At 43.8% G+C, this 25,072-nt stretch overlaps 1 protein-coding gene across 1 annotated transcript in view; it reads left to right on the plus strand.

Moving 5' to 3' along the window:
• The first annotated feature begins 260 nt into the window (after positions 1 to 260).
• LOC144602417 (uncharacterized) overlaps positions 261 to 25,072 on the plus strand; it is a 40,168-nt gene continuing 15,356 nt past the window's right edge. The window contains exons 1-5 of the mRNA XM_078415860.1: positions 261 to 269; positions 1,127 to 1,364; positions 17,024 to 17,177; positions 22,009 to 22,121; positions 24,356 to 24,455. Of these exons, the coding sequence (XP_078271986.1) occupies positions 261 to 269; positions 1,127 to 1,364; positions 17,024 to 17,177; positions 22,009 to 22,121; positions 24,356 to 24,455 (614 nt within the window). The remainder of the gene's footprint in view (positions 270 to 1,126; positions 1,365 to 17,023; positions 17,178 to 22,008; positions 22,122 to 24,355; positions 24,456 to 25,072) is intronic.

The following is a 25,072-nucleotide window of genomic DNA, read 5'->3' on the forward strand; positions in this document are numbered from 1 at the left end:
ACAGATTTACAACTCTCTGACTGAAAAAGTTTTTCCTCATCTCCGTTCTAAATAGCTTACCCCCTATTCTTAAACTGTGGCCCCTGGTTCTGGACTCCCCCAACATTGGGAACATGTTTCCTGCCTCTAACGTGTCCAACCCCTTAATAATCATACGTTTCGATAAGATCCCCTCTCATCCTTCTAAATTCCAGTGTATACAAGCCTAGCCGCTTGAAAATCGCCGATGCAGGCAAAAGAGATCAATGCAGATGGACATCATGGACAAGGTGAGCTGAAAGGGCGTATTTCTGTGCTGTGTGATTCTATTCTAATTTGGGGGGGATCTTATAGAAACGTACAAAATTCTTAAGGGGTTGGACAGGCTAGATGCAGGAAGATTGTTCCCGATGTTGGGGAAGTCCAGAACAAGGGGTCACAGTTTAAGGATAAGGGGGAAGTCTTTTAGGACCGAGATGAGAAAGTTTTTTTTCACACAGAGAGTGGTGAATCTGTGGAATTCTCTGCCACAGAGGGTAGTTGAGGCCAGTTCATTGGCTATATTTCAGAGGGAGTTGGATGTGGCCCTTGTGGCTAAAGGGATCAGGGGGGTATGGAGAGAAGGCAGGTACAGGATACTGAGTTGGATGATCAGCCATGATCATATTGAATGGCGGTGCAGGCTTGAAGGGCCGAATGGCCTACTCCTGCACCTATTTTCGATGTTTCTATAACTTGCCTCTTTATAAATTGGTCCTGTAGTTGGCCTGAAATCATAGAAACCAACAGTTTTCCTATTTCTAGCTCAGACTTTGCAAGAGACCGTTAAGCTTTCTTAAAAACTGAAATAAATAAATAATAAACTAGACATTTGCTATATTTTCCATATTATTATAAAGTATATGTCAACAAATTTCAGTCATTGGCATTAAAATACAATTTGGGGATCTTTTCGTAGCGAAAAACCAACTGCCACTGGGTGCCCAGACTGCACAATTACGAAGTGCCAAGTTTTCTTGATTTTATTATGATAAGTAGGTTATTGTGGTTCACAAGGAAAAAGTTGTTTTTATTTTTCACCCCTGTCACTTGATGCGGAAACAATGCAGGGAGGATTTCCCACAGAGGCACTCTTGTCCATTAAAAGCCGAGGTGCTGCAGTAAAGGCCCCGACTCCGCCTCGCACGCTGAGGGCAGTGATATCCTGCGAGCAGCGCACGTCGCTGGCTCTCTGCCCACAGGGCGGCCAGTCGTGAGGCCGCACGATGGAGAGAGAGAGGCAGCCGGGCTCTCGGCGGCTTTGAGACTTTGCGCCGAGTCCCGGGGCAAGATGAGCCTTCGCATTTTGCTCCTGGCATCCTTGGCACCCATCGTTCGCACTGAAGGTAAGAGTTGACCAAGAATGCAGGGTCACTGCATTCCCTCGGTTCACCGAAGACAAAGGGGAAGTTTGCCTTTGTGTGCTGATTGACGCCCTCAGTGACTAATTAAAGAAACGGACTACAGTGCCATTCGCCCCAATGGACGAGTGAGAGTCCTACAAATGGGGGGTTTTGAATAGTTGAAGCAGAATTTTAAACTCTGCTCATTGGAAGGAGGGGGTGCATGGTAACACTTATTTGTGCCTTGGCATTGTTATCCAGTCGATCTCATCAGGCAGTAGCTGTGGAGGGGATGAATCGCTCATCCCAGGCACTGGCCGGGCACTGATTTACTTGATTCACTTCATTCCTTCTCTCCTGAGATGCTGCCTGACCTGCTGAGTTACTCGAGCATTTTGTGAATAAATACCTGTAGTAACGATCACTCCATTCCCGTCCCGACCTTGCCACTCCCACACTTCTGACCCGTTTCTTCCTCGCTTTACAGATATTGTGTTTCAATATGAAGGCGACTTTGGGAAGTATTTTCGATCAGCGTGGGGCTTCCCAGATGCTTCTCTATTGCAAGATTTTATACACAAACAGGCAATTTAAATGGATTAAAACACAAAGTGCTGGAGTTACTCAGCGGCTCAAGCAGCATCTCCGGACGACATGTTTTGGGTCGGGACTCTTCTAAAGACCCCAGTCGCTTATCCATGACATGTCCTCCACGGATGCTACCTGATTTATTTACTTCCTCCAGCTCATTGTGTTAAGTCCCAGATTCCAGCATCTGCCGTTCCTTGGAACAGTATGTTTTCCGGCAATCCTCTACTTCTGGCTTTGTATGGGTATGACACTCAATCCCACTACCTTCCCGAGCCCTGAACTGGAAAAAGTGAGCTGACTAGTTCCATTGGACTACTTTAATCGCGTCAATTGCGAATTGAATGAAATAACGAGAGAGAGGTCAAGGAGTTTAAAATGACCATAACGGTGGTAATGGTTCAGATAACGATACGTTACAACTGCAGTGAAAACTCATGTTCGTGGAGCTAACAACTAGGATAAGTATCAAACATGGTCAGGGTAGAGAGTTGATCAGTGGTAAAGCAGCATTTTGTTACTACGGCGCCCGTCTAAATTGTTGTAAGTAGGGCAAGTAACATGGTGGAATCATCAACTCTTGTTTAATTCATGGTAAACAACGCTCAACTCGATGTAATGTAACAAAATGCATCGCGTCATTCTTAACGGCAAATGGATACTCCATATACACAACGCTGCTTGCATCTAAACATACAAACAGCCCACAGAACAATAACAATCCACATATGCAACACTTTCAATGAACTATATACACATTCGTGAATGCCAATCAGATATTTACGAGTGTATATTCTGGACAGCTGGAAAGTAATTGAACAACAGATTTCTATTAACTACAAATGTGATTTTATTTTTAACAGCTCAGATGCACACCTTGATTCCGCGAATTTGCCTCCACCTGCAGGATAAGTGTTATGTGTGCAGCTTCGGGTCTGCTGTTGCCACTGATCATTATCCTGCCCATCAAAAGTTGTGAACCAATCCTGTAACTCAAATTCAGGCTCATCCTGCCCATGTATTAGATCGGAACTTGCTAAAGTTGATTGGAGTAGGCTGTTCACGGGCAAAGTGATGCCCTGATGGTGGGATGCTTTTAAAAGTGTGACGACAAAGAACTTAGGGCACGCATGTTCCCGTGAGAGTGAAGGGTCAGGGAGGTGGGAGTAAGGACGTCTGAATGATGAGATAAATTGAGGCTCTGGTTGGGGAAAAAGGAGGCATTGGACGGGTATAGGCCGATGGGATCAACCTGTGACTAGTCCTCAGGTTCTGTGCTGGGTCCATTACTGTTTGTGTAGGAAGGAACTGCAGATACTGGTTTATACTGAAGATAGGCACAAAATGCTGGAGTAACTCAGCAGGATAGGCAGCATCTCTGAATAGAAGGAATGGGTGACGTTTCTGGATGAGACCCTTCTTCAGACTGAGTCAGGGGAAAGGGAGACAGAGATATGGAAGGTAAGGTATGAAAACGAGACATCAAAGTGGATAAAGTTCAAGCGAAGTATGATGTGTTGCCCAAGCAAAATTTAAAGTGCTGTACCTCCAATTTGCATTGGTCCTCACTCTGACAGTGGAGGAGGTGCAGGACAGAAAGGTTACCATGTGTCCCTTTACCTCCACCCTCGACTCCGTCCAAGGACCCCCAATAGTCCTTTCAGTTGAGGCAGAGGTTCAACTGCACCTCCTCCCACCTCATCTACTGTATCTGCTGTTCCAGGTGTGAACTTCTATATATCGGGGAGACCAAGGGCAGGCTCAGTGATTGTTTTGTTGAACCCATCCGCTCAGTCCGCCCAAAGCTACATGATCTCCTGGTTGCTAAACACTTTAACCTCCCCTCCGATTCCCAAACTGACCATGTTATAGGAAAGATGTTGTCAATTTGGGATGTGTTCAGAGAAGATTTACGGGGATGTTATCATATATCATATATCATATACATACAGCCGGAAACAGGCCCTTTCGGCCCTCCAAGTCCGTGCCGCCCAGCGATCCCCGTATATTAACACTATCCTACACCCACTAGGGACAATTTTTTTTTTACATTTACCCAGCCAATTAACCTACATACCTGTACGTCTTTGGAGTGTGGGAGGAAACCGAAGATCTCGGAGAAAACCCACGCAGGTCACGGGGAGAACGTACAAACTCCTTACAGTGCAGCACCCGTAGTCAGGATCGAACCTGAGTCTCCGGCGCTGCATTCGCTGTAAAGCAGCAACTCTACCGCTGCGCTACCGTGCTGTTGTCGAGGGTCTGAGCTGTAGGGCAGGTTGGGACTCTATTCCTTGGCGTGCAGAAGGATAAGGGGTGATCTAAGAGGTGTATAAAATTATGAAAGGAATAGATCGGGTAGACGCTCAGAATCTCTTGCACAGATTAGGGGAGTTGAGAACTAGAGGACATAGGTTTAAGGTGAAGGGGAAAAGATGTAATGGGAATCAGAGGAGTAACTTTTTCACAAAGGGTTCTGGGTGTAAAGAAAGAGTTTCCAGAGGTGGTAGTTGCGGCAGGTACTATCATAACGTTTAAGAAACATTTAGACATGTACATGGATGGAGGGATGTGAGCCAATCACAGGTAGGTGGAACTAGTGTGGATGGGACATGTGGGCAAGTTAGGCCGAAGAGCCTGCTTCCACGCTGTAAAACTCTATAACTAAGAAAAGGAGTCAAAAGGGTGTCAGATAAAAAGAGAGGAGGAATGAAATATACTGGATTGAGGAATATGGGTGGAAAGGAACCGTGTCAGGATCATGGAACCACACAGCATGGTCACGTGCGTCACAGTCTGGCGCCTCTTGTATGTGGCTCAGTAGACCATTTCTGTACACTTCGCTAATCGGGAATGTGTTTGGGTGAGGCAATACATTACTGGACTGTATGTAAGAAAATAATTTCACTCTGCGTTTGCACATATGACAAATAAAAACACCATTGAAAATGGTTAGCGGGAGATCCTGCAGACCTTGGCAGACACAGCGAAACGGTTGCATAATGACATTTGGTCTCACCAATATAAGTAAACATGCCACAGCGTGAGCACCAAATGCAGTAGATGAAATTCGAAGAGGTACATACGAATCTCTGTCACTGTATGGCTCCAGATGGTGCAATATCTCCTGCAACTCCCTTCCTTATCCTTCTTGAATCATTCCCAGATTATTAATCTATCAAAAATCAATTATACTATGGGTAGGGATGCCAACTGTCCCGTATTAGCTGGGACATCCCGTATCGGGCTGAAGTGGTTTGTCCTGTAGGGACGGCCCTTCTCCTTTAGTAGGCCCGGACACTGTAGGTCCGAACACTCTAGGCCCAGACACTGTAGCCTGGGGGCCTCTGTAGTTCTGGATAGTGTAGGTCCGGGCGCCGCCTAAAGGAGGGTGCGTAGCAACCTGCCTCCCAGCCCGGGCGGCCTCCATTGATGGAGTGGGAGCACCTGGCCGCTGGCTGGGTGTGGTCACGTGGGGCGTTGACATCACCCTTTGTCCCTTATTTGGGAGTGAGGAAGTTGTCAACCCTAACTATAGGGTTTTAAACTGGCTATGAATTAATTTCTGTTTATGGTTTTGTCTCTGGGATGGAAAATTTATCTTCAGCAGAATTATGCTGGTGCTGGGCAACCTGAAAAATATCACAAACCCCCTGCTGGACCCCCTGCTGTTTGCATTCCAGGCAAATAGATCAGTGGATGACGCAGTCAACCTAGGCCTACACTTCATCCTCCAGCACCTAGACTGCCAGGGGACCTATGCAAGGATTTTGTTTGCGGATATTATCTCTGCATTCAACATCCTTGTGCCAGAGCTACTACACTCCAAACTCTCGCAGTTGACTGTGCCTGAACCCCTCTGTCAGTGGATCACCAACTTCCTGACAGACAGGAAGCAGCATGTGAGGCTGGGAAAGCACATCTCGGACCCGCAGACCCACAGCATAGGAGCTCCGCAAGACTGCGTACTCTCCCCTCTCTTTTACTCTCTCTACGCCAACGACTGCACCTCCACAGACTCCTCTGTCAAGCTTCTCAAGTTTGCGGATGACCCAACCCTGATTGGACTGATCCAGGATGGGGAGGAATCTGCCCACAGACAGGAAGTGGCACAGCTGGCGTCCTGGTGCCATCGCAACAACCTGGATCTCATTGCTCTTAAGACGGTGGAATTGATTGTAGACTTTAGGAGAGCTCCCCCTCCCCTCCCCCCACTCACCATCAACAACACCACAGTCACATCTGTGGAGTCATTTAAGTTCCTTGGAACCATCATCTCCAGGGACCTTAAATTGGAGGCCACCATCGACTCCACAGTCAAAAAGGCCCAACAGAGGATGTACTTCCTGCGGCAGCTGAGAAAACACATTCTGCAATGATGGTCTAATTCTATACTGCTATCATTGAGTCCGTCCTCACCTTCTCCATCGTGGTCTGGTGTGGCTCAGCCACCAAGCATGACATCCGGAGGCTGCAGCGCATCATTCGAGCAGCCGAGAAGGTTGTTGTCTGCAACCTTCCCCCCCCCATCGACGAACTGTACACTGCAAGGGCCAGGAAGAGAGCGGGTAAGATCATCTCTGACCCCTTCCACCCTGGCCACAAACTCATTGAAGCACTTCCCTCTGGAAGGTGACTCTGGACTCAAAGCTCCCACAGCCAGACATAAAAACAGCTTTTTTCCACGAGCAGTAGCTCTACTCAACAGCCAAAAGTCTTTAGCCTCCTTTTGCTCTGGTATTTTATTTCATTCTTCACATGTTTAAAGCACCAAGGCAAATTCCTTCTATGTATACATATTTGGCTAATAAAAAAAAATATTCGATACAATTCAATTCAATTGTAATGTCAGCTCACTTTTTTGTCTTGTCCTATATTCCAATTAACTCAGTGAAACAAAATACAGTATCAAACAGGGTGTTTAAAGGGTGAGTGAGACGATACTGTTTATTTCAATGTGGTATTTCATTAGCTGCCTTAAGTTTAACTTCTTGGCAGATTTCTTTAGCATTTTGGTCTTAATTATAAAGTCACTTCTTTTATTCTTGCTGACTGTGCAGCAGACTTGCAAGAGAATGATGCCTTGAGGAATCCGACAATACAAATTGATAGCAAATAATACAGGAGCATTCTTTATAACTTGTATTTCTGGTCTTAATAGCGGCGGCGTGTTAACTTTTTTCACAGTACACTGAGAAATGCTAAATATACGTCAATGTTCTATGGTTTCATTGTGACGTTAATGGTCTACTGACTGAGTTCATTGTGTTGAACTCTCAGAAAAGTTACAATCAGATGACACACCCATTTAAAGGTACTAATACAGAATAAAAGTTGAGCGTCTTTTATCTGTTCATTTCAATCTCAAGATTATTTTTCAACACGTTAGACATAAAAAACATAGAAAAATAGGTGCAGGAGTAGGCCATTCGGTCCTTCGAGCCAGCACCACCATTCAATATGATCCTGGCTGATCATCTAAAATCAGTACCCCGTTCCTGCTTTTTCCCCATATCCCTTGATTCCTTTATCCCCAAGAGCTAAATCTAACTCTCTCTTGAACACATCCAGTGAATTGGCCTCCACTGCCTTTTGTAGCAGAGAATTCCACAGATTCACAACTCTGGGTGAAAACATTTTTCCTCATCTCAGTCCTATATGGCCTACCCCTTCTTGTTAAACTGTGACCCCTGGTTCTGGACTCCCCCAACATCGAGAACATTTTTCCTGCATCTAGCCTGTCCAAGCTTTTAAGATTTTTATATGTTTCTATAAGATCCCCTCTCATCCTTCTAAATTCCAGTGAATACAAGCTCAGTCAACCCAGTCTTTCATCATATGTCAGTCCCGCCATCCCAGGAATTAACCTGGTGAACCTCCGCTGCACGCCATCAATAGCAATAATGTCCTTCCTCAAATTAGGACCCAAAATTGCACACAATACTCCAGGTGCAGGGTGAGATCAGGGAAGGGGGAGGGGAAGGGAGGGACAGAAGGACTATCTAAAGTTGGAGAAACTGCCCAGGCGAAATTTGAGGTGCTGTTCCTCCAATTTCCGGTGGGCCTCACTATGGCACTGGAGGAGGCCCATGACAGAAAGGTCAGACTGGGAATGGGAGGGGGAGTTGAAGTGCTCGGCCACCGGGAGATCAGTTTTGTTAATGCGGACCGAGCGCAGGTGTTCAGTGAAGCGATCGCCGAGCCTGCGCTTGGTTTCGCCGATGTAAATAAGTTGACATCTAGAGCAGCGGATGCAATAGATGAGGTTGGAGGAGGTGCAGGTGAACCTTTGTCTCACCTGGAAAGACTGTTTGGGTCCTTGGATGGAGTTGAGGGGGGAGGTAAAGGGACAGGTGTTGCATCTCGTGCAGTTGCAGGGGAAAGTGCCCGGGGTTGGGGTGGTTTGGGTAGGAAGGGACGAGTGGACCAGGGAGTTACGGAGGGAACGGTCTCTGCGGAACGCAGAGAGGGGAGGGGATGGGAAGATATGGCCAGTGGTGGGGTCCCGTTGTAGGTGACGGAAATGTTGGATCCGCTGGCTGATGGGGTGGAAGGTGAGAACGAGGGGGATTCTGTCCTTGTTGCGAGTGGGGGGAGGGGGAGCAAGAGTGGAGCTGCGGGACGTAGAAGAGACCCTAGTGAGAGCCTCATCTATAATGGAGGAGGGGGAGCCCTGTTTCCTGAAGAACGAGGACATCTCGGAAGCCCTAGTGTGAAACACCTCATCCCGGGCGCAGATGCGGCGTAGACGGAGGAATTGGGAGTAGGGGATAGACTTTTTGCAGGGGACCGGGTGGGAAGAAGTGTAGTCCAGATAGCTGTGCGAGTCAGTGGGTTTGTAGTAAATGTCCGTCACTAGTCTGTCTCCTGTGATGGAGATGGTGAGGTCCAGAAACGGGAGGGAGATGTCGGTGATAGTCCAGGTATATTTAAGGGCAGGATGGAAATTGGAGGTGAAGTGTATGAAGTCAGTGAGTTCAACTCCCCCTCCCATTCCCAGTCTGACCTTTCTGTCATGGGCCTCCTCCAGTGCCATAGTGAGGCCCACCGGAAATTGGAGGAACAGCACCTCATATTTCGCCTGGGCAGTTTGCAGCCCAGCGGTATGAACGTCGACTTCTCCAACTTTAGATAGTCCCTCTGTCCCTCCCTTCCCCTCCCCCTTCCCAGATCTCACTCTATCTTCCTGTCTCCACCTATATCCTTCCTTTGTCCCGCCCCCTGACATCAGTCTGAAGAAGGGTCTCGACCCGAAACGTCACCCATTCCTTCTCTCCCGAGATGCTGCCTGACCTGCTGAGTTACTCCAGCATTTTGTGAATAAATCGATTTGTACCAGCATCTGCAGTTATTTTCTTATACTCCATGTGCAGTCTCATCAGGGCCCTGTACAGCTGCAGTACGACCTCCTTGCTCCTAAACTCTCATCCTCTCGTAATGAAGGCCAACATTCCATGAGCTTTCTTCACTGCCTATTGTACCTGCATGCTTACTTTCAGTGACTGATGTACAAGCGCATCCAGGTCTCGTTGCACCTCCCCTTTTCCTAATCTGACTCCATTCAGTTAATAATATGCCTTCCTGTTCTTGCCACCGAAGTGGATAACCTCACATTTATCCACATTATACTGCATCTGCCATGCATCTGCCCACTCACCCAACCTATCCAAGTCACCCTGCAGCCTCATAGCATCCTCATCGCAGCTCACACTGCCACCCAGCTGTGTGTCATCCGCAAACTTGCAGATGTCTCATTTAATTCCCTCGTCTAAACCTTTAATATATATTGTAAATAACTGGGGCCCCAGCACCGAGCCTTGAGGCACCCCACTAATCACTGCCTGCCATTCTGAAAAAGAACTGTTAATTCCTACTATTTGCTTCCTATTTGCTTCGACACAGTTTGTATTAATCTTCTTGATAATAAAACAGGCGATTACGTCTTGCCAACCAGTTCTCTATCCAAGTCAATGCCCTACCCCCAATACCATGTGTAGCGGCCAGCTGCTCGTCTATCAATTAGCTCCCAAGCTGCCACTTGCATAGAGCGATAAGTGTAATGACTCGAACAAATAATAACAGAGATCCTCCTCGACATTTGATAGTCTTCTTTATTTGAAGGTGCAATAAACATATTGCCATATCTTGTCATCGGCTGGTTATTAATTTGCTAGGTAAAATTCCATATCTTACCACAGTCTATGCGATCGATACTGGTTGCCAGATATAACTTCGACACAGTTTGTATTAATCTTCTTGATAATAAAACAGGCGATTACGTCTTGGCTAATATATCTTTTGGCGGAGCCTCTGGCTGACCTGACCCTCTGTCAGCACCGCCTTGGCTCACACACACTCTCTCCGCCAGCACGAATCCAACAGCCCCCACTCTAGCTCCGCCCAGTCCCTATGTAAGCATTGCATTAACTCTATAGTGTCCAGACTACAGCAGGATACAAGGTAATATTATTAATAAGGTCCACACATCGGAGAAAGAGGAGTGACGTCAATCTGGCTCGCCTTTTCCTTGGCTGGTTGCTCAGGTTTCCTTTTGTTCTGTTCAAAATGAAGTATCTCAGGATGCTCTCCTTTGCATACAGCACAAGTCAAACGATTCTTGCAATTTCTGCTCATATGACCTTCTTTCAAACATCCAAAACAAATTCTATTCACTTTTATATATTCTCTTCTCTCCTTTAGTTCCTTCTTTTTGATCTGCTGACACTTCTCCAGTGTGTGACCCCTCATGTTGCAGAACAGACAAGGATCTTGCTGCTTGCCGATAGGTGAGTTAGCGTTCTCTCCTTTAGTTGTCAGGTTCCCTTGGGCCTGTTCTTCCATGGATTCGACAGCCATAGCAAAACTGCTTTTGGTCGTCCTCGGCTTCTCTCTTGACTTACCGAAGGTAGGGTCTTTAGCAGCTGCTGGTGTTTTTGCCTCATCAATATTCCCATAAAGTGGATCCATCAGTATCTCCACTTGTACCTTTATGAAGTTTTCCAAGTCCGGAAATGTAGGCGAACATTTCTCGGTTCTTTGGATTTCATATGACCAATCTCTCCACCTTTCTCTGAGCTTGTAAGGCAGCTTTCGAAGAATGGTCATCATATTGAAGTGAGCGTTCATTTCATCCATGTATTTAAGCTGCTGCATTACATTACAACAACCTTTGAGGAATAATGAAAATGCTTGTAAAGCCTTTTGGTCACCTGGCTTGATGATTGGCCAGGCCAATGCTCTGGATATATAAGCAGCGGCAATCTTCTGCTCATGGCCAAAATGTTCTTTATGCAATCTTCTTGCCTCCTTATAGCTCTGGTCAGGATGCAAATGTTGACAGCTACGAACTAATTCTCTGGCTAGTCCTCTCGTATGTTGTTCCAGAAAATGATAACGATCACTTTCATCGTCCGTCTTCCTTTCTACTCTCTCAAATGCATTGATAAAAGGTTGATATTGCAAAGGATCACCACCATATATACAGGAATGTCTCTTACCCGCAGGGTAGAAGAAAGATTTTGTTTAGCCAGAAGTTCGGTCGCTAAACTTTGCTTCCGTAGTAGCTCACATAAATAACGTTGGTCTCCATCATGACGTTCCGGGGATTTAGTTTGAGCACGTCTCTGCTCGTCCCTCGGTTCATGAAACCCTGTCGTCTGTCCTTGAAGAGGATGTGGGGTAAAGTGTGCCGTACCACTAGCTTTTACCAATGGTCTCCAGGTGGTTTGCTTTAGTCTAACAACCTGTGGCTCCCATTCAGGCCAGGGTTCAGTCGCGGATGGTTCCCGTCCAACTGGCAACTGGCTTTGGCCAGCTCCTCGTCCTGGATAAGAACTCATCCTATCGGATACTATCGAGCTGCTTCTTGATCTTGGAGCGCTGCCATTTTAGACTCCAGCTCCAATCGTTCTTTCTCTCTTTTCAATTGATCACTCTTCTTCTTGTAATCTAATTGTCTTCTCCTCTGTTCTTCTTCTTGGCCTTCTAACTTCTCAATCTCGTGCTTCTGTGCCATGAACGCAGCTTGTTCAACAAGAACAGCCAGTTCCACCTCAGCCTCCTTAAGAACAGAAAGCGTGGAAGATGCACGAGATTTGATGCTTAACCGAAGGTCGAAATATTTGAAGCAGTATCTCCAGGTTTGATGGAGTCTGCGTCATCGCCACCCTCGCATAAGGCGCCCTCAACATTGGAGGGTGCGGCCTCTTGACCTTCTTTGCTTAGCCATTCAACAACATCTTGGATAAATCCATCGAAATGTTCGTCCACCTGCCGTATCCATTTGTCTTGCGCATCCTGGTCTTCTGGTGCTAACTGTAGCTCTCTCAATGTTCCATAGATGCTGTAGATTTCGTCTTTGAGGTGGTTAAGTTGATCCAGATTGAGCACCACCTCTGCCTTCTTTCCTAATTTTATTAGCTCTTTGATGTTTTCCATGGTCTTCTCAGCTATTTACGTTTCTTCAGCTTCTCATTGTTTTCATAAGCCATTTCTTCACCAATTTGAGTAAGCTTAATGGCCCCTTTTTCCACTTTAGGCCTTGTTCCACTATCGCCACCTTGTGACTGAACATCAGATTTAATTTCAGACATTCTGTGGTTTATAACAGAAACCAGATGTGCTTTCTTTTCCTTATCACTTGTATATTTTTTAAACAAGACTTGGTAACCAGGGACTCCCAAGGTCGTTGCTATGCTGTCCGCATTCCAAGTTCTTGATCATTCGAAAACAGCCTTTGTTTTCTCATACAGAAAAACCAATTTTAAAGCCGACTATGATTTCTGCTGTTTGTTCCCACAGTCTCTTTTCAAGAGCGAATTCTCTTCAAATAACTCTAAGAGACAGCTATAATGCTTCAACCTTTGGCAATAATCTCTCCCAGGTCAGTAAACTTTTGTAGCCTACGTCTCTTGCAAAGATAAGCTTTCTGAACTTTCCGAAGAGTAAATTCCAATAAGACGTTCCAGCTTAGGCAGATTTCACGATGAATCACTCCAGTTCACATACGATCTCACACTTCGTCTCTTGCGAAGGCAAGTTCTCTGAACTTTCCGAAGGAGTGGATTTAAGCTGATCGCTTCAGCTAAGAAGGAATTTTACACGATGTAGCGGCCAGCTGCTCATCTATCAATTAGCTCGCAAGCTGCCACTTGCATGACCGGGTGAGCGATAAGCGTAATGACTCGAACAAATAATAACAGGGGTCCTCCTTGACATTTGATAGTTAGTCTTTATTTGAAGGTGCAATAAACATATTGGCATATCTCTTTTCATCGACTGGTCATTAATTTGCTAGGTTGCTAGGTAAAATTCCATATCTTACCACAGTCTATATGATCGATACTGGTTGCCAGATATAACTTCTACACCGTTTGTATTAATCTTCTTGTTAATAAAACAGGCGATTACGTCTTGGCTAATAAATCTTTTGGCGGAGCCTCTGGCTGACCTGACCCTCTGTCAGCACCTCCTTGGCTCACACACACACTCTCTCCACCAGCACGTACACAACAGCCCCCACTCTAGCTCCGCCCAGCCCCTATGTAAGCATTGCATTAACTCTATAGTGTCCAGACTACATCAGGATACAAGGTAATAATATTAATAAGCAAAAATAACTAATAACTGCAAAATGGCTCCTACACCATGAGCTGTAATTTTGCACACTAATCTCTTGCGTGGGACCTTGCGTAGGATTAAGGTGAGAGGGGATAGATTTAATAGGAACCTGAGGGGCAACTTTTTCACTCAGTGGGTGGTAGGTATATGGAATCGGTTGCCAGAGGAGGTAGTTGAGGCAGGTACAATAACAACATTTAAAAGCCACTTTGACAGGTACGTGGGCAGGAAAGGTTTAGAGCGATATGTGGCAAATGGGATTAGCTTAGATAGGGTACCTTGATTGGCATGGACAAGTTGGGTCGATTGGCCTAACTGTGCTGTATCACTCTATGATTACAGTGGAGATACTAGGATTGATGAACAACAGCTTAGTCAACGTGGTAGCTTTTAAACGCATTATAATGGAGTAAAGATAGCAGGACTCTGCATAGGAAGGTAATTCCAATGCTAAGGGGTTTATAAACTGAGGCATAGTCAGCAATGATTCAATTATTAACATTTATGCAAGATATGATTTTGGCATTTCATGCCCATGCCCAATATGCCCAATAACTTTAATCCGAATTTCTTGGAGTGTGTAAGTAATTGGGGATGTTTTCTGATTAACTGATTAATTGATTAATTTTGAAAAAAGTGATTAGTCATTAATTAATCACATTGCCACTGATGATTAATTTTCAAAAATCAAGTTTTCATGATTTTCAAATTAAAACTTATTCCTTCTTGGCAAATTTACATTTATTTCACAAATGTAAACCTACTTTGGACTGTCAAAGATCTAAATAAACATAAGGTCTCAGTGGTCTCATTACGCAATGCTGTGCGCAGTTTCGTGACAAAGAGGCCAGCAGCACTAAAACAAATTTCGGATTCAACTAAGCTAGGAGGAATTGTCATGAGTGCTCCGAACACTTTTTCAAAGTATGCTTGGCCATTTCAAAGTGCGTTCCAGGACAGACATTTCTTGTTTCAAAATCTTCTAAATGTCTTGTGGGTATGACTATGACTATGGCATTTTCTTAATGTGCTTTCTGGAGAGATTGGCATTGAGCTCTTATTAACTTTGCTTCGCAGTGGGGTCAGCTTGATCATTATCTTCTTTACCATTGTCATCAAATAATTTATCGTCTTTGAGAACAGCTTCATGTAAATGTCTCTCACTATTTTGGAAAGATCATTTTGGTGGAAACGCAAGTCGGGAATTCCAGGCAGCATCACAATCCATTGGATCACCCAACTACATGAGGAGTCGTGAAATACCTAAGTTTCTTCTCTGCTCAAACATTTAATTAAATATTTTGTCAGCTTAGACTAAGTCGCATTCATGTCGTCCAAGACACTCACTTCAATCAAATCCAGACTTCCAGCTAACTCGGATGCCTGCTGCAACTCAATTTCAGATGGGAATAGATGGCTAGATTAAAACTGACTGAGTGAGCACAGTTGGTATTATATCTTTCAGTTCTAAAATCTGTCTCAGCATAACTAGCATTGATTTCCAACGTGCTGTGCAGTCAATGATCAATGCCACCTCATTTCCTTTTTCATGTTTGACTAGATTTTGCAGTAAATAATTTCTCATGGTTGATTTGCAAAAAAATATCATAATTTTTCAGATTTTTCAAATTCACTCAGCAATGCTGTCTGCAAATTGAGCATCAGCATCTACAGATAAATCTTCATCCCCTTCATCCTCATCAGCGTTCTCCTCTTTTTCATAGATATCCTTTTCATCACCATCAATGGACAAATTTAACAATAATTCATTTTAGTTCTTTTTCAGCAGACGTGGAACCATTAATTCATATCATCCGGAGGCCAAAGAGCTTGTCAGTATGATGTAAATTGAGACACATGTAGCGTCAATTTATCTTTGACGTGCACTCATCTAAAGTGAGTGAAAAGCGGTCTCCAGATTCTGGTATTTCCTTCGGTTTCTGCCTAATTTCTTCCCAGATTTTGTTCCAAACTTCATGACCATATCACAAATTCTTTCTCTCGTACCTGAATTTTTCAGACCTTATGCTTTCCAACTATTTTTGATGTCCACACTTTTGGTCAAAGTTTTAAATTGAATTCTGTCTAAAGTTGTGAAATGTGCAATAACAAACTCGGGTGTTTTTATTGATTTCTTCTTGAAATGTGAAAGAATGGAATGCCAACTGCCTTGTTTGAAGACACTCGGTCAAATTTGGAGGCATGTTTGTGTTTTGAATGACGATGGGGATGGCTGATATGTGAAAGTTGTTTCATAATGCTTCCACTTCACTAAATCCCCATTGTTTTTGTTCACAAGAAGGTTCCAACAAACGTCTGACTTTGTGCCAAGAACATCAATCCAGTAATTTGCCAGTTTGCTGTTTGAAAATTTCTGAACGCATTTAACTGATTGATTATGTTTATGTTTATGCTCAGCACTTTACTGGATAAACTTGCTGAAAAAATACCAAACATTTATTTACAAAACAAGGAATTCTCGTACCATCCTATTCTAGTACTAGCCTTAGAAAAGAGAGAGTTTAGAAATGTAATCACTTTTATCGATTAATCATGGGTGATTAATCATTAATCACTTTTTTGATTAATAAGTAAAGGATTAACAATTAGTTTTTTGAAGCCTTATTTTGAAAAGGTTTGAAATTTTGAAAATAACATTTCACTCTTTTATTCTTCATGTGCATTTGGTCAACCCTGTAGATTTCTGTGGGTGGTCATAAAGGTTTTTGGTACATTGGCCTTCATCAGTCAGAGTATTGAGTATAGATGTTGAGAGGTCATGTTGCAGTTGTATAAGACGTTGGTGAGGTCACATTTAGAGTATTGTGTTCAGTTCTGGGCACCATGTTATATGAAATACAGTATGTTATCAAGCTGAAGGGTATAGAGAAGATTTATGAGGATGTTGCCAGGACTAGAGGGTCTGAGCTATGGGGAGAGGTTGAGTAGGCTGGGACTATTCCTTGGAGTACAGGTGGATGAGGGGTGATCATGTATAAAATCATGAGAGGGATAGAACAGGTAGATGCATAGTCTCTTATCCAGAGTAGGTGAATCGAGGACCAGAGGGCATGGGTTTAAGGTTAGCGGGAAAAGATTTAATCGGAATCTGAGGGGTAACGTTTTCACACAAAGGGTGGTGGATGTATGGAACAAGCTGCCAGAGGAGGTATTTGACCACCATCTGTAGACGTTTGTAAGAGTCATTAGTTACAAACTGTATTTTCTCAGTCTCCTAAGTAGACCATTGGTGTGCCGCCTTGGCTGTTGCATCAGTATGGTTGGTCACGACAGATTGTTTATAATATTAATAACGAAGAATTTGAAACTCTCAACCATTTCCATTTCTGCACCATTGATGCTGATTGGGGCATTGGGGATCTTGATTGGCATGGGTGATTTAAGCTATTTTTGTGCTGTATCACTCTATGACTCTCTTTTGTTGTATGTTACAGGAGACTCAGAATCACATGTTGGTGTACATTTGGAAGTGGAAAACTCTACTACCCTCCATATTGAGTGGGATTCGCATCTTTTGTCTGTATTTGAATGTGTCCTCCTTATCTTTGTAAAAGGAAGGAAGGAAGATGAAATATTCCTACTGCCAAGGTAAAATAATGTTCTTCAAGTGTCAGGAGAATAAAGGGATCTCTGAGATTTTACCACAAATGTTCTGCTGAAAGGGCCAACACTTTGCCCTCCTTCCAGGTGTTGGCTGACCTGCTGTGCATCAGCCATAAGAAGGGTCCTGAGCCAAAACGTCACTTGTTCAATCTCTCTACAGATGCCGCCTGACCTGCTGAGTTACTCCAGCACTTTGTTTTGACAAGATTCCATTTTCTGCAGTTTCTTGTATCTCCAACATTTGCTGTTTTATTGATCAGGATCTTCAACAGTTCAACAGTTCAACAGAGCTTTATTTGTCATTCGGTACCAAGGTACCGAACGAAACTACATAGCAGTCACACACAAAAAAGAACACAAGACACATGACCCCAACACAAACGTCCATCACAGTGACTCCAAACACCCCCTCACTGTGATGGAGGCAACAAAACTTCCACTCTCTTTCCCACGCCCACGGACAGACAGCTCATCCCCGACCGACCCGCACAGTCCCCGCAAGGGGATGGAAGTCCCCGCGGCCGAGTCGCACCGGGCGCTGAGACGTCTCGTGGCCGAACCGGGCGGTGGAAGGCCCCGCGACCGAGCCGTGCGCAGCTAAGTCCCGCAGCCGAGCCGCACCGGGCGATGTTAGGCCCCGCGGCCGAGCTGCACCGGGCGATGGAAGGCCCCGCACCGGGCGATGTTAAGTCCAGCGGCCGAGCCGCACCAGCGATGAAAAGTCCCGCGGCCGAGCCGCACCGGGCGATGTTAGGCCCCGCGGCCCGGGCACTGTTAAGTCCAGCGGCTGAGCCGCACCAGCGATGTTAGGCCCCGTGGCCGAGCCGCACCGGGCACTGTTAAGTCCAGCGGCCGAGCCGCACCAGCGATGTTAGGCCCCGCGGCCGAGCCGCACCGGGCGATGGAAGGCCCCGCGGCCGAGCCGCACCGGGCACTGTTAAGTCCAGCGGCCGAGCCGCACCGGGCACTGTTAAGTCCAGCGGCCGAGCCGCACCGGGCGATGGAAGGCCCCGTGGCCTTGCGAATATATAACCATTTCCTTTAATGTGAAAAATAGATGTGTGACTGATAAAGGGGTCAATTTATGGAATAGTTGCAACAATGAATTAAAAGAGTAGTGATATATGTAAATTCAAGAAAATGTTCAAAAATATTATATTTGAAAGATACAAAATATGTGATAAGCACTGAGAAACGACTGACATGACAGAAATGATGGTCCCTGACTATATTTGTGTTTCTTTCTATGTTTTGTTTATCTGCTTCTGACTTATGATGTTGTGTTTTTTAATTATATTTTGTTAAGTATTAAGGGTAGGCACAATAAGCTTTGGCTTTTGCCTACACCTTTTTTTTCGGCCAGAAAATATCATGTGTGATTATCTTGTTTTATTTTTGATACAATGATTTTGCACTATTTAACTTTCACAACCGTATGGTCAATCTGTTGTATAGTATTGGCCAGAAAACAAATAAATAAAATTTAAAAAAATTATCAGTAAAACAATCTTTTAAAGTTTTCAGTGTTCACATGGATTGCATAAAAGACAATAATGGTATTTTTAAAGCTAAGTGACTTTGAAATAAAGATTAGATTTAATAAGATTCAGTACAATAAGAGTAGTTAATGATGTTCCTTTAATTAAGAAGAGAGGAAGAAAGAGTCCAAGAAATTATAGGCCGGTGAGCCTCACGTCAATGTTAGGGAAGCTATTGGAGAGGATTCTTTGGTATTGGGTTTACTCCCAATTAGAAGAGAATGGGTTCATTAGGAACAGTCACCATAGCTTTGTACATTGCAGGTCATGCCTTTAATGTCAAGTTAGGTCAGGTCGGGTGATCTCTTTAATGATTTCCGCTTTCCATACCCCACTCCCTCATCTTTGCTGTGGACGTTCAGTCACTCTACACCTCCATCCCCCACTAGATACGCCTGGAGATTTATCAGCCTTCTGTCCCATCAATCTACCCAACACCATTTCCTGCTTAATGTGAATTTCCTTCAGTGTCTCCGTCATCCTAGGACCTCTGTCCACTGGTACATCTGGGAGATTGTTTGTGTTTTCATTAGTGAAGTCAGATCCAAAGTACCTGTTCAACTCGTCTACCATTTCCATGTTCCCCATAATAAATCCACCTGCTTCTGTCTTAAAGGGACTCACATTTGTCTTAACTATTTTTTTTCTCTTCTCATTCCTAAAGAAGCTTTTACTTTCCTCCCTTATATTCTTCGCTAGCTTACCTTCGTACCTCATCTTTTCTCCCTGTATTGCCTTTTTAGTTATCTTCTGTTGCTCTTTAAAAGAGTCCCAATCCTCTGGCTTCCTGCTCATCTTTGCTGTGTTATACTTCTCTTTTATTTTTACACTGTCCTTGACTTCCCTTGTCAGCCACGGTCGCCTCTTACTCCCCTTAGAATCTTTCTTCCTCTTTGGAATGAACTGATCCTGCACCTTCTATATTTTCCCCTCCCCACTCACCCACTCCACCCCCTTGAGCCCCCTTTTCCCCCCTCCCCCCCCCCCACTCACCCACTCCATCCCCTGAACCCTCCTCCTTCCCTCCCCTGGGGGGGGGGAGGGAAGTTTGGGGGGGCGGGTAGTGGGGGAGGAGAGGGTGCTGGACCAATGCACCATCGCAACGTCAAAACACCGTAGGTCGCCCCAACTGTGCACCCGCCGACTGACGTCGAAAACGCAGCTTGTCCTGCCAGCGGTAGGGGGGGGGGGGTGGAGAGTGGGTGGGGGGGGAGGATAAGGGGAGGTTAAGGAAGGATGAAGGGGGGGATGGGATGGAGGGGGGTTCAGGGGGGATAGAGTGGGTGAGTTAGCAGCTGCTCGTCGGCCTGCAGCCCCCCCCCCCCCACCATCATTAGCTGCCACTCCCGTCACTTGGGCGGGTCCCATTGTGATGTCAACCGCTGAACACGGTGAGCATCAGTTTAATAAGGTAATTAATAAACTTTAAAATCTCTCTAACTTTAAATAAGACCAATTTGAATCAGTCTGAAGAAGGGTCTCGACCCGAAACGTCACCCATTCCTTCTCTCCCGAGATGCTGCCTGACCTGCTGAGTTACTCCAGCATTTTGTGAATAAATCGATTTGTACCAGCATCTGCAGTGATTTTCTTATATTCCATTAAGTTACAAAGGTGAGTAAGGTGGTCCTAAAATTGTCGTGCTAACGTGTGACGGGGGCAGAAAAATAAGGCACCATCAAACTGGCATGATCAAATAAATAAACAAACCACCAAACAAACAGAGAGTTTTAGAGATGGATGGATGGATGGATGGCTGGCTGGCTGGCTGTGGCTGTGTTTTCTTTAGGTGGCCACAAGATGGTGCTATCATTCTTTCTACTGTTAGCTGAAGTTAGTGGAAAAACTAATGCATGGATTTTTAGGGAGCAGCGAATAGACTTCCCAGGATAAGTTGAAATAATCAAATGTGTATCCAGAATCTAACATGAACTCCCATGAGAAGAATACATTCTAGGCTATGAATCCATTATGAAATGATTTTTTTTGACATGCATGTCAGGTGGATTGATCAAATTAAAATAATTTGTAAATAAGCTAAACTGAAATAATAAACTTCTGGTTCTACTTGCCCAGGATCTTAGAATTTCAGCTTTCCTACCGAGGAATGTTTGTGTTTTCCCAGCTTGTTGACCTTTGCTGTTCTTGTCAAATGATATAATTCCATTTCACAATAAAGAATAACAGACTGAAAAAGGCAGTATAAATGAGATAGACTCAAAATGCTGGACAGGCAACCTCTCTGGAGAGAAGGAATGGGTGTCATTTCGGGTCGAGACCCTTCTTCAGACACATTAGTAACTTAAGCTTGCAATGTTACAAATGTGGGTTAAAAAAAAAAGGGAACCCAAGGTGTTAACAATATTAGGAAATCATTAGGAAAGATTGACAGAATAAGATTTAGAGTTGCCTAGTTCCAAAGTTTAGTTCCCTTGAGATTGCTTGAAATTATGATCCTTGCCTACACAAGCCATTTTCTGGGAAGAATGAATAGCTCTTGGTGCTAAAATTGTTGGAAGAATCAAGTTGGGTGATATAAGGATCACATTTTGACAGAAGGTGGTGGATTCCAGCCTGTTGTATCCATGCAATATTGAGCACATAGCTGGAGATGATTTGTATGGGGGTTCTGATCTTGGCACAATCAACACACATGTTGAGAAAATGTTGAGCACTGAGATTAGGTTGCATTTCATTTCATTCCTGATGGATTGTATTGATACCAGGATAGAAATTGTGCCAAAATGTTATGCTGCCATCCTTTGCATTCGAGATCAAACTAATTAAATTAAACTAGGGCAGTACAGCCGGTAGAGCTCACCGTGCCAGAGACCTGAATTTTGATCCTGACCTCGAGAGCTGTCTGCGAGGAATTTGCCTGTTCTCCCTGTGATTGCGCGGGTTTCCTCCGGGTGCACCCGATTCCTCCCACATCTCAAAGATGTGGGGGTTTGTAGGTTGAATGGGCACTGTAAATTGCCCCCAAGCATATATGGAGTGGATGCGAAAGAACATAGAACTAGTGTGAATGGGTGATCGATGGGCAGTGTGGGCTCAGTCTGCTGAAGGGCTTGTTTCCATGTTATATCTTTAAACTAAAACCTTAAGCCAAAACACCAAGCATATAAAGTTAGACAGATAGACACGAAATGCTTGAGTAACTTAGCGGGTAATCTCCACAAGCGTATTAAGTTCTTGTGTTTAATATCAAAATCGGCTTTTTTGCACCTTGTTTGGTTGCTTTTCTGTATATTCACCAAACTTCTTAAAAATTTCAGAAATGGAAGTTTAAAGCTTACAGATCGGAAACCCGGGACTCTTTACACCATCAGCTTGACCTGTTTTAATGGAGAAACAATTCTCAAGTCTTCAAATGTCACCGTTGATACAGGTATCAAACTGTTGCTTTTTAGAACTATTTAGAAAGAAGATTTCTTTTCTGCAATAAAACAGAAATTGCTAGAAATGTGCAAAGTTGTGGAAAGAGAAACAGTTAAAATTTATTTGGGTCATTAAGCATTTTCTCTGTAAATCTCTCACCAGATACTGCCTCACCTGCTGAATTTTATGTTTAAACAATAGGCAATTGGTGCAGGAGTAGGCCATTCGGCCCTTCGATGCCCTTTTTTTTTAAGGTTTCCAACATTCACAGTATTTTGCTTTTATGTGGTATTTGGTAGTTTGGATTCCTGGTAGATAGGTCTTATGTTTGACAAAAGGTATTAGAATATTTTCGGTTCCTTATATGCAAGGAGAAAATAAACCCAAAGGCTGGCTTACATGCAAGATGTATATTAGTAGTATGATTTTATATTTGTGTCTTCTGTGGGCATCTTTAGTTAAGTGTAACAGTAATGGAAAATCTCTATTTAACTGTTCCTAGAATATTTTAATTGTGACCCTTGAATCAAGCCTGTTTTGCCATATAGTAGATTGACCATGTAATGTTGCTCAAATCTTCTGTAATATGAGGGGTTAAAAAAAAAAAGTGCTTTTATAATGTAATATTTTCCAAAGATGCTGCCTAATCTTTTGAGCATTTCCATTATTCTTGCTTTCATTACTGATTTCTAACAGAAACCGTTTTTGATTTCTTATTCCTGGACTTTTTCACATATGGGTCTTTGCACTAGCCTTTAATTATTCTGGTACAATATTTAGAAGTTCCTAGTGTCCCCAGGCTTTTAGGTTTAAGTTCATTATTATCACGAGGTACAAGGAAGAGTGAAGAGAAAGAGACCAGAGTGCAAAAGAGTGAGGTGATTGTATTGAATGATAGTAGATCCTCCACTGGAAGCAGCACACACACAGTCGTCATGGTCAAAATTTTGCTGATCTCGCCCCTTATCCATAAAATTCCAGACAATCCCTCCTTGTAATTTAATGTTTGGGGTCGAGGTATTCTGGTAAATCTATGCAGAATTCCCAGCAAAGCTTCCTAAGATACTCAACATTGTCTTCCTGGCGCTGTCGAACAACGTTTTGTAGCTCGTGATTTATCCTCCAGACCTTCAACCTGCTCTGCTTTATCTAAGTGTGTAGTATTTATAACAATTTTGTATCCTATTGCATGTTTTCATAGAGTCATAGAATGAAACAGTGTGGAAACAGGCCCTTCGGCTCAACTTGCCCACACCGGCCAACATGTTCCAGCTACACTAGTCCCACCTGCCTGTGTTTAGTCCATATCCCTCCAAACCTGTCCTATCCATGTACCCGTCTAACTGTTTCTTAAATGTTGGGATAGTCCCAGCCTCAACAACCTCATCTGGTAGCTTGTTCCACACACTCACCACCCTTTGTGTGAAAAGGTTACCCCTCAGATTCCTATTAAATCTTTTCCCCTTCACCTTGAACCTATGTCATCTGGTCCTCGATTTCCCTACTCTGGGCAAGAGTCTCTGTGCATCTACCTGATCTATTCCTCTCATGATTTTATACACCTCCATTAGATCACCCCTCATCCTCCTGCGCTCCAAGGAATAGAGACCCAGCCTACTCAACCTCTCCCCCCTATAGCTTACACCCTCTAGTCCTGGCTACATCCTCGTAAATCTTCTCTGAACCCTTTCCATCCTCTAACGTGTATTCAACACTTGCAATACTTGTCAAGTTTGAAACATTGATCAAATTTCTCAACTCTACACTCTGCTTATAGTGCTTTCTGTTTGGAAACACTCATACATCAAATAAACCTATGTGAAATGGCAGTCTTCGTGTTGAGCTTAAGTCTGCCATCATTTTAACAAATCCCAGGTATTTTCCAATAATGTTTTCTTGTAATTTGGTTATCATCAAAACCTGTTAGATTTATTCACCTAAGCCATCTATTAAACTTTCATTAGAATTCACGATTTTTATGAAAAGTTTAGAAGCAAAGGAAAATGTGCCCATTTGATGAAAACTGTTTAAGTCTCTTTATTGTTCCAAATTACTATATTTCATTCTTTGCTTTGAAGCAAAACATTCCAGATTTTACATAGAATAACATTTTCTGCCAATCATTTGGAACTATGTCAAACTGAAATGAAAATGAGTGCCTTCATTCTGGGTTCTAAACTCACATGAAATAAATGTTAATCAGCTTTGGAGCATTTTGTTTACATAGTGTTTTTTACATTCCAGGTTTAGAACCAAGTACACAGTCCACATCACAATCCACATCGAGAACAAATGCACAGTCTAATTCAGATGGCCGCTCGAACCATGCCAAGTTGCTCAGCTCGTATGTATAACTAATATTGGTTTTAAAGTGGGATCATGTATAACTGACCACTTCAAACTATGTGCATCACATTTTTGTCAGCATTGTATGAAACTTGGTTTAAGTAATTTACATTTGTTAGGTAAATTTAATTTTAGTTTAGTTTAGCGACACAACGCGCAAACAGGCCCTTCGGCCCACTGAGTCCACGCTGACCAGCGATCCCTGCACATTAATACTACCTACACACACCAGGGACAATTTACAATTATACCAACCTAATTAACTTACATACCTGTTCATCTTTCGAATGTGGGAGGACACCGAAGATACTGGAGAAAACCTACGCAGGTCACGGGGAGAACGTACAAACTCCGTACGGACAGCACCCATAATCAGGATCAAACCCATGTCTCTGGCGCTGTAAGGCAGCAACTCTACCAATGAGCCTCTGTGCCACCCTGATGTTAAAATCAAAATTAGGACTCAATTTAGAATCAAATGGCAAAAGAAAGACTTATTTATAAATTGCATGTATATAAACTTCCAAGCTCTACTGCTTAAAAAGGATAAGAAATGTTTTTTTAATTGTCATCAGTTAGTCTAACATGTATTCTGGGGACAAGTGCTTGAGGATT

Source organism: Rhinoraja longicauda, chromosome 1 (genome assembly GCF_053455715.1).
Source record: "Rhinoraja longicauda isolate Sanriku21f chromosome 1, sRhiLon1.1, whole genome shotgun sequence".
In the NCBI taxonomy this organism is placed as follows: domain Eukaryota; kingdom Metazoa; phylum Chordata; class Chondrichthyes; order Rajiformes; family Arhynchobatidae; genus Rhinoraja; species Rhinoraja longicauda.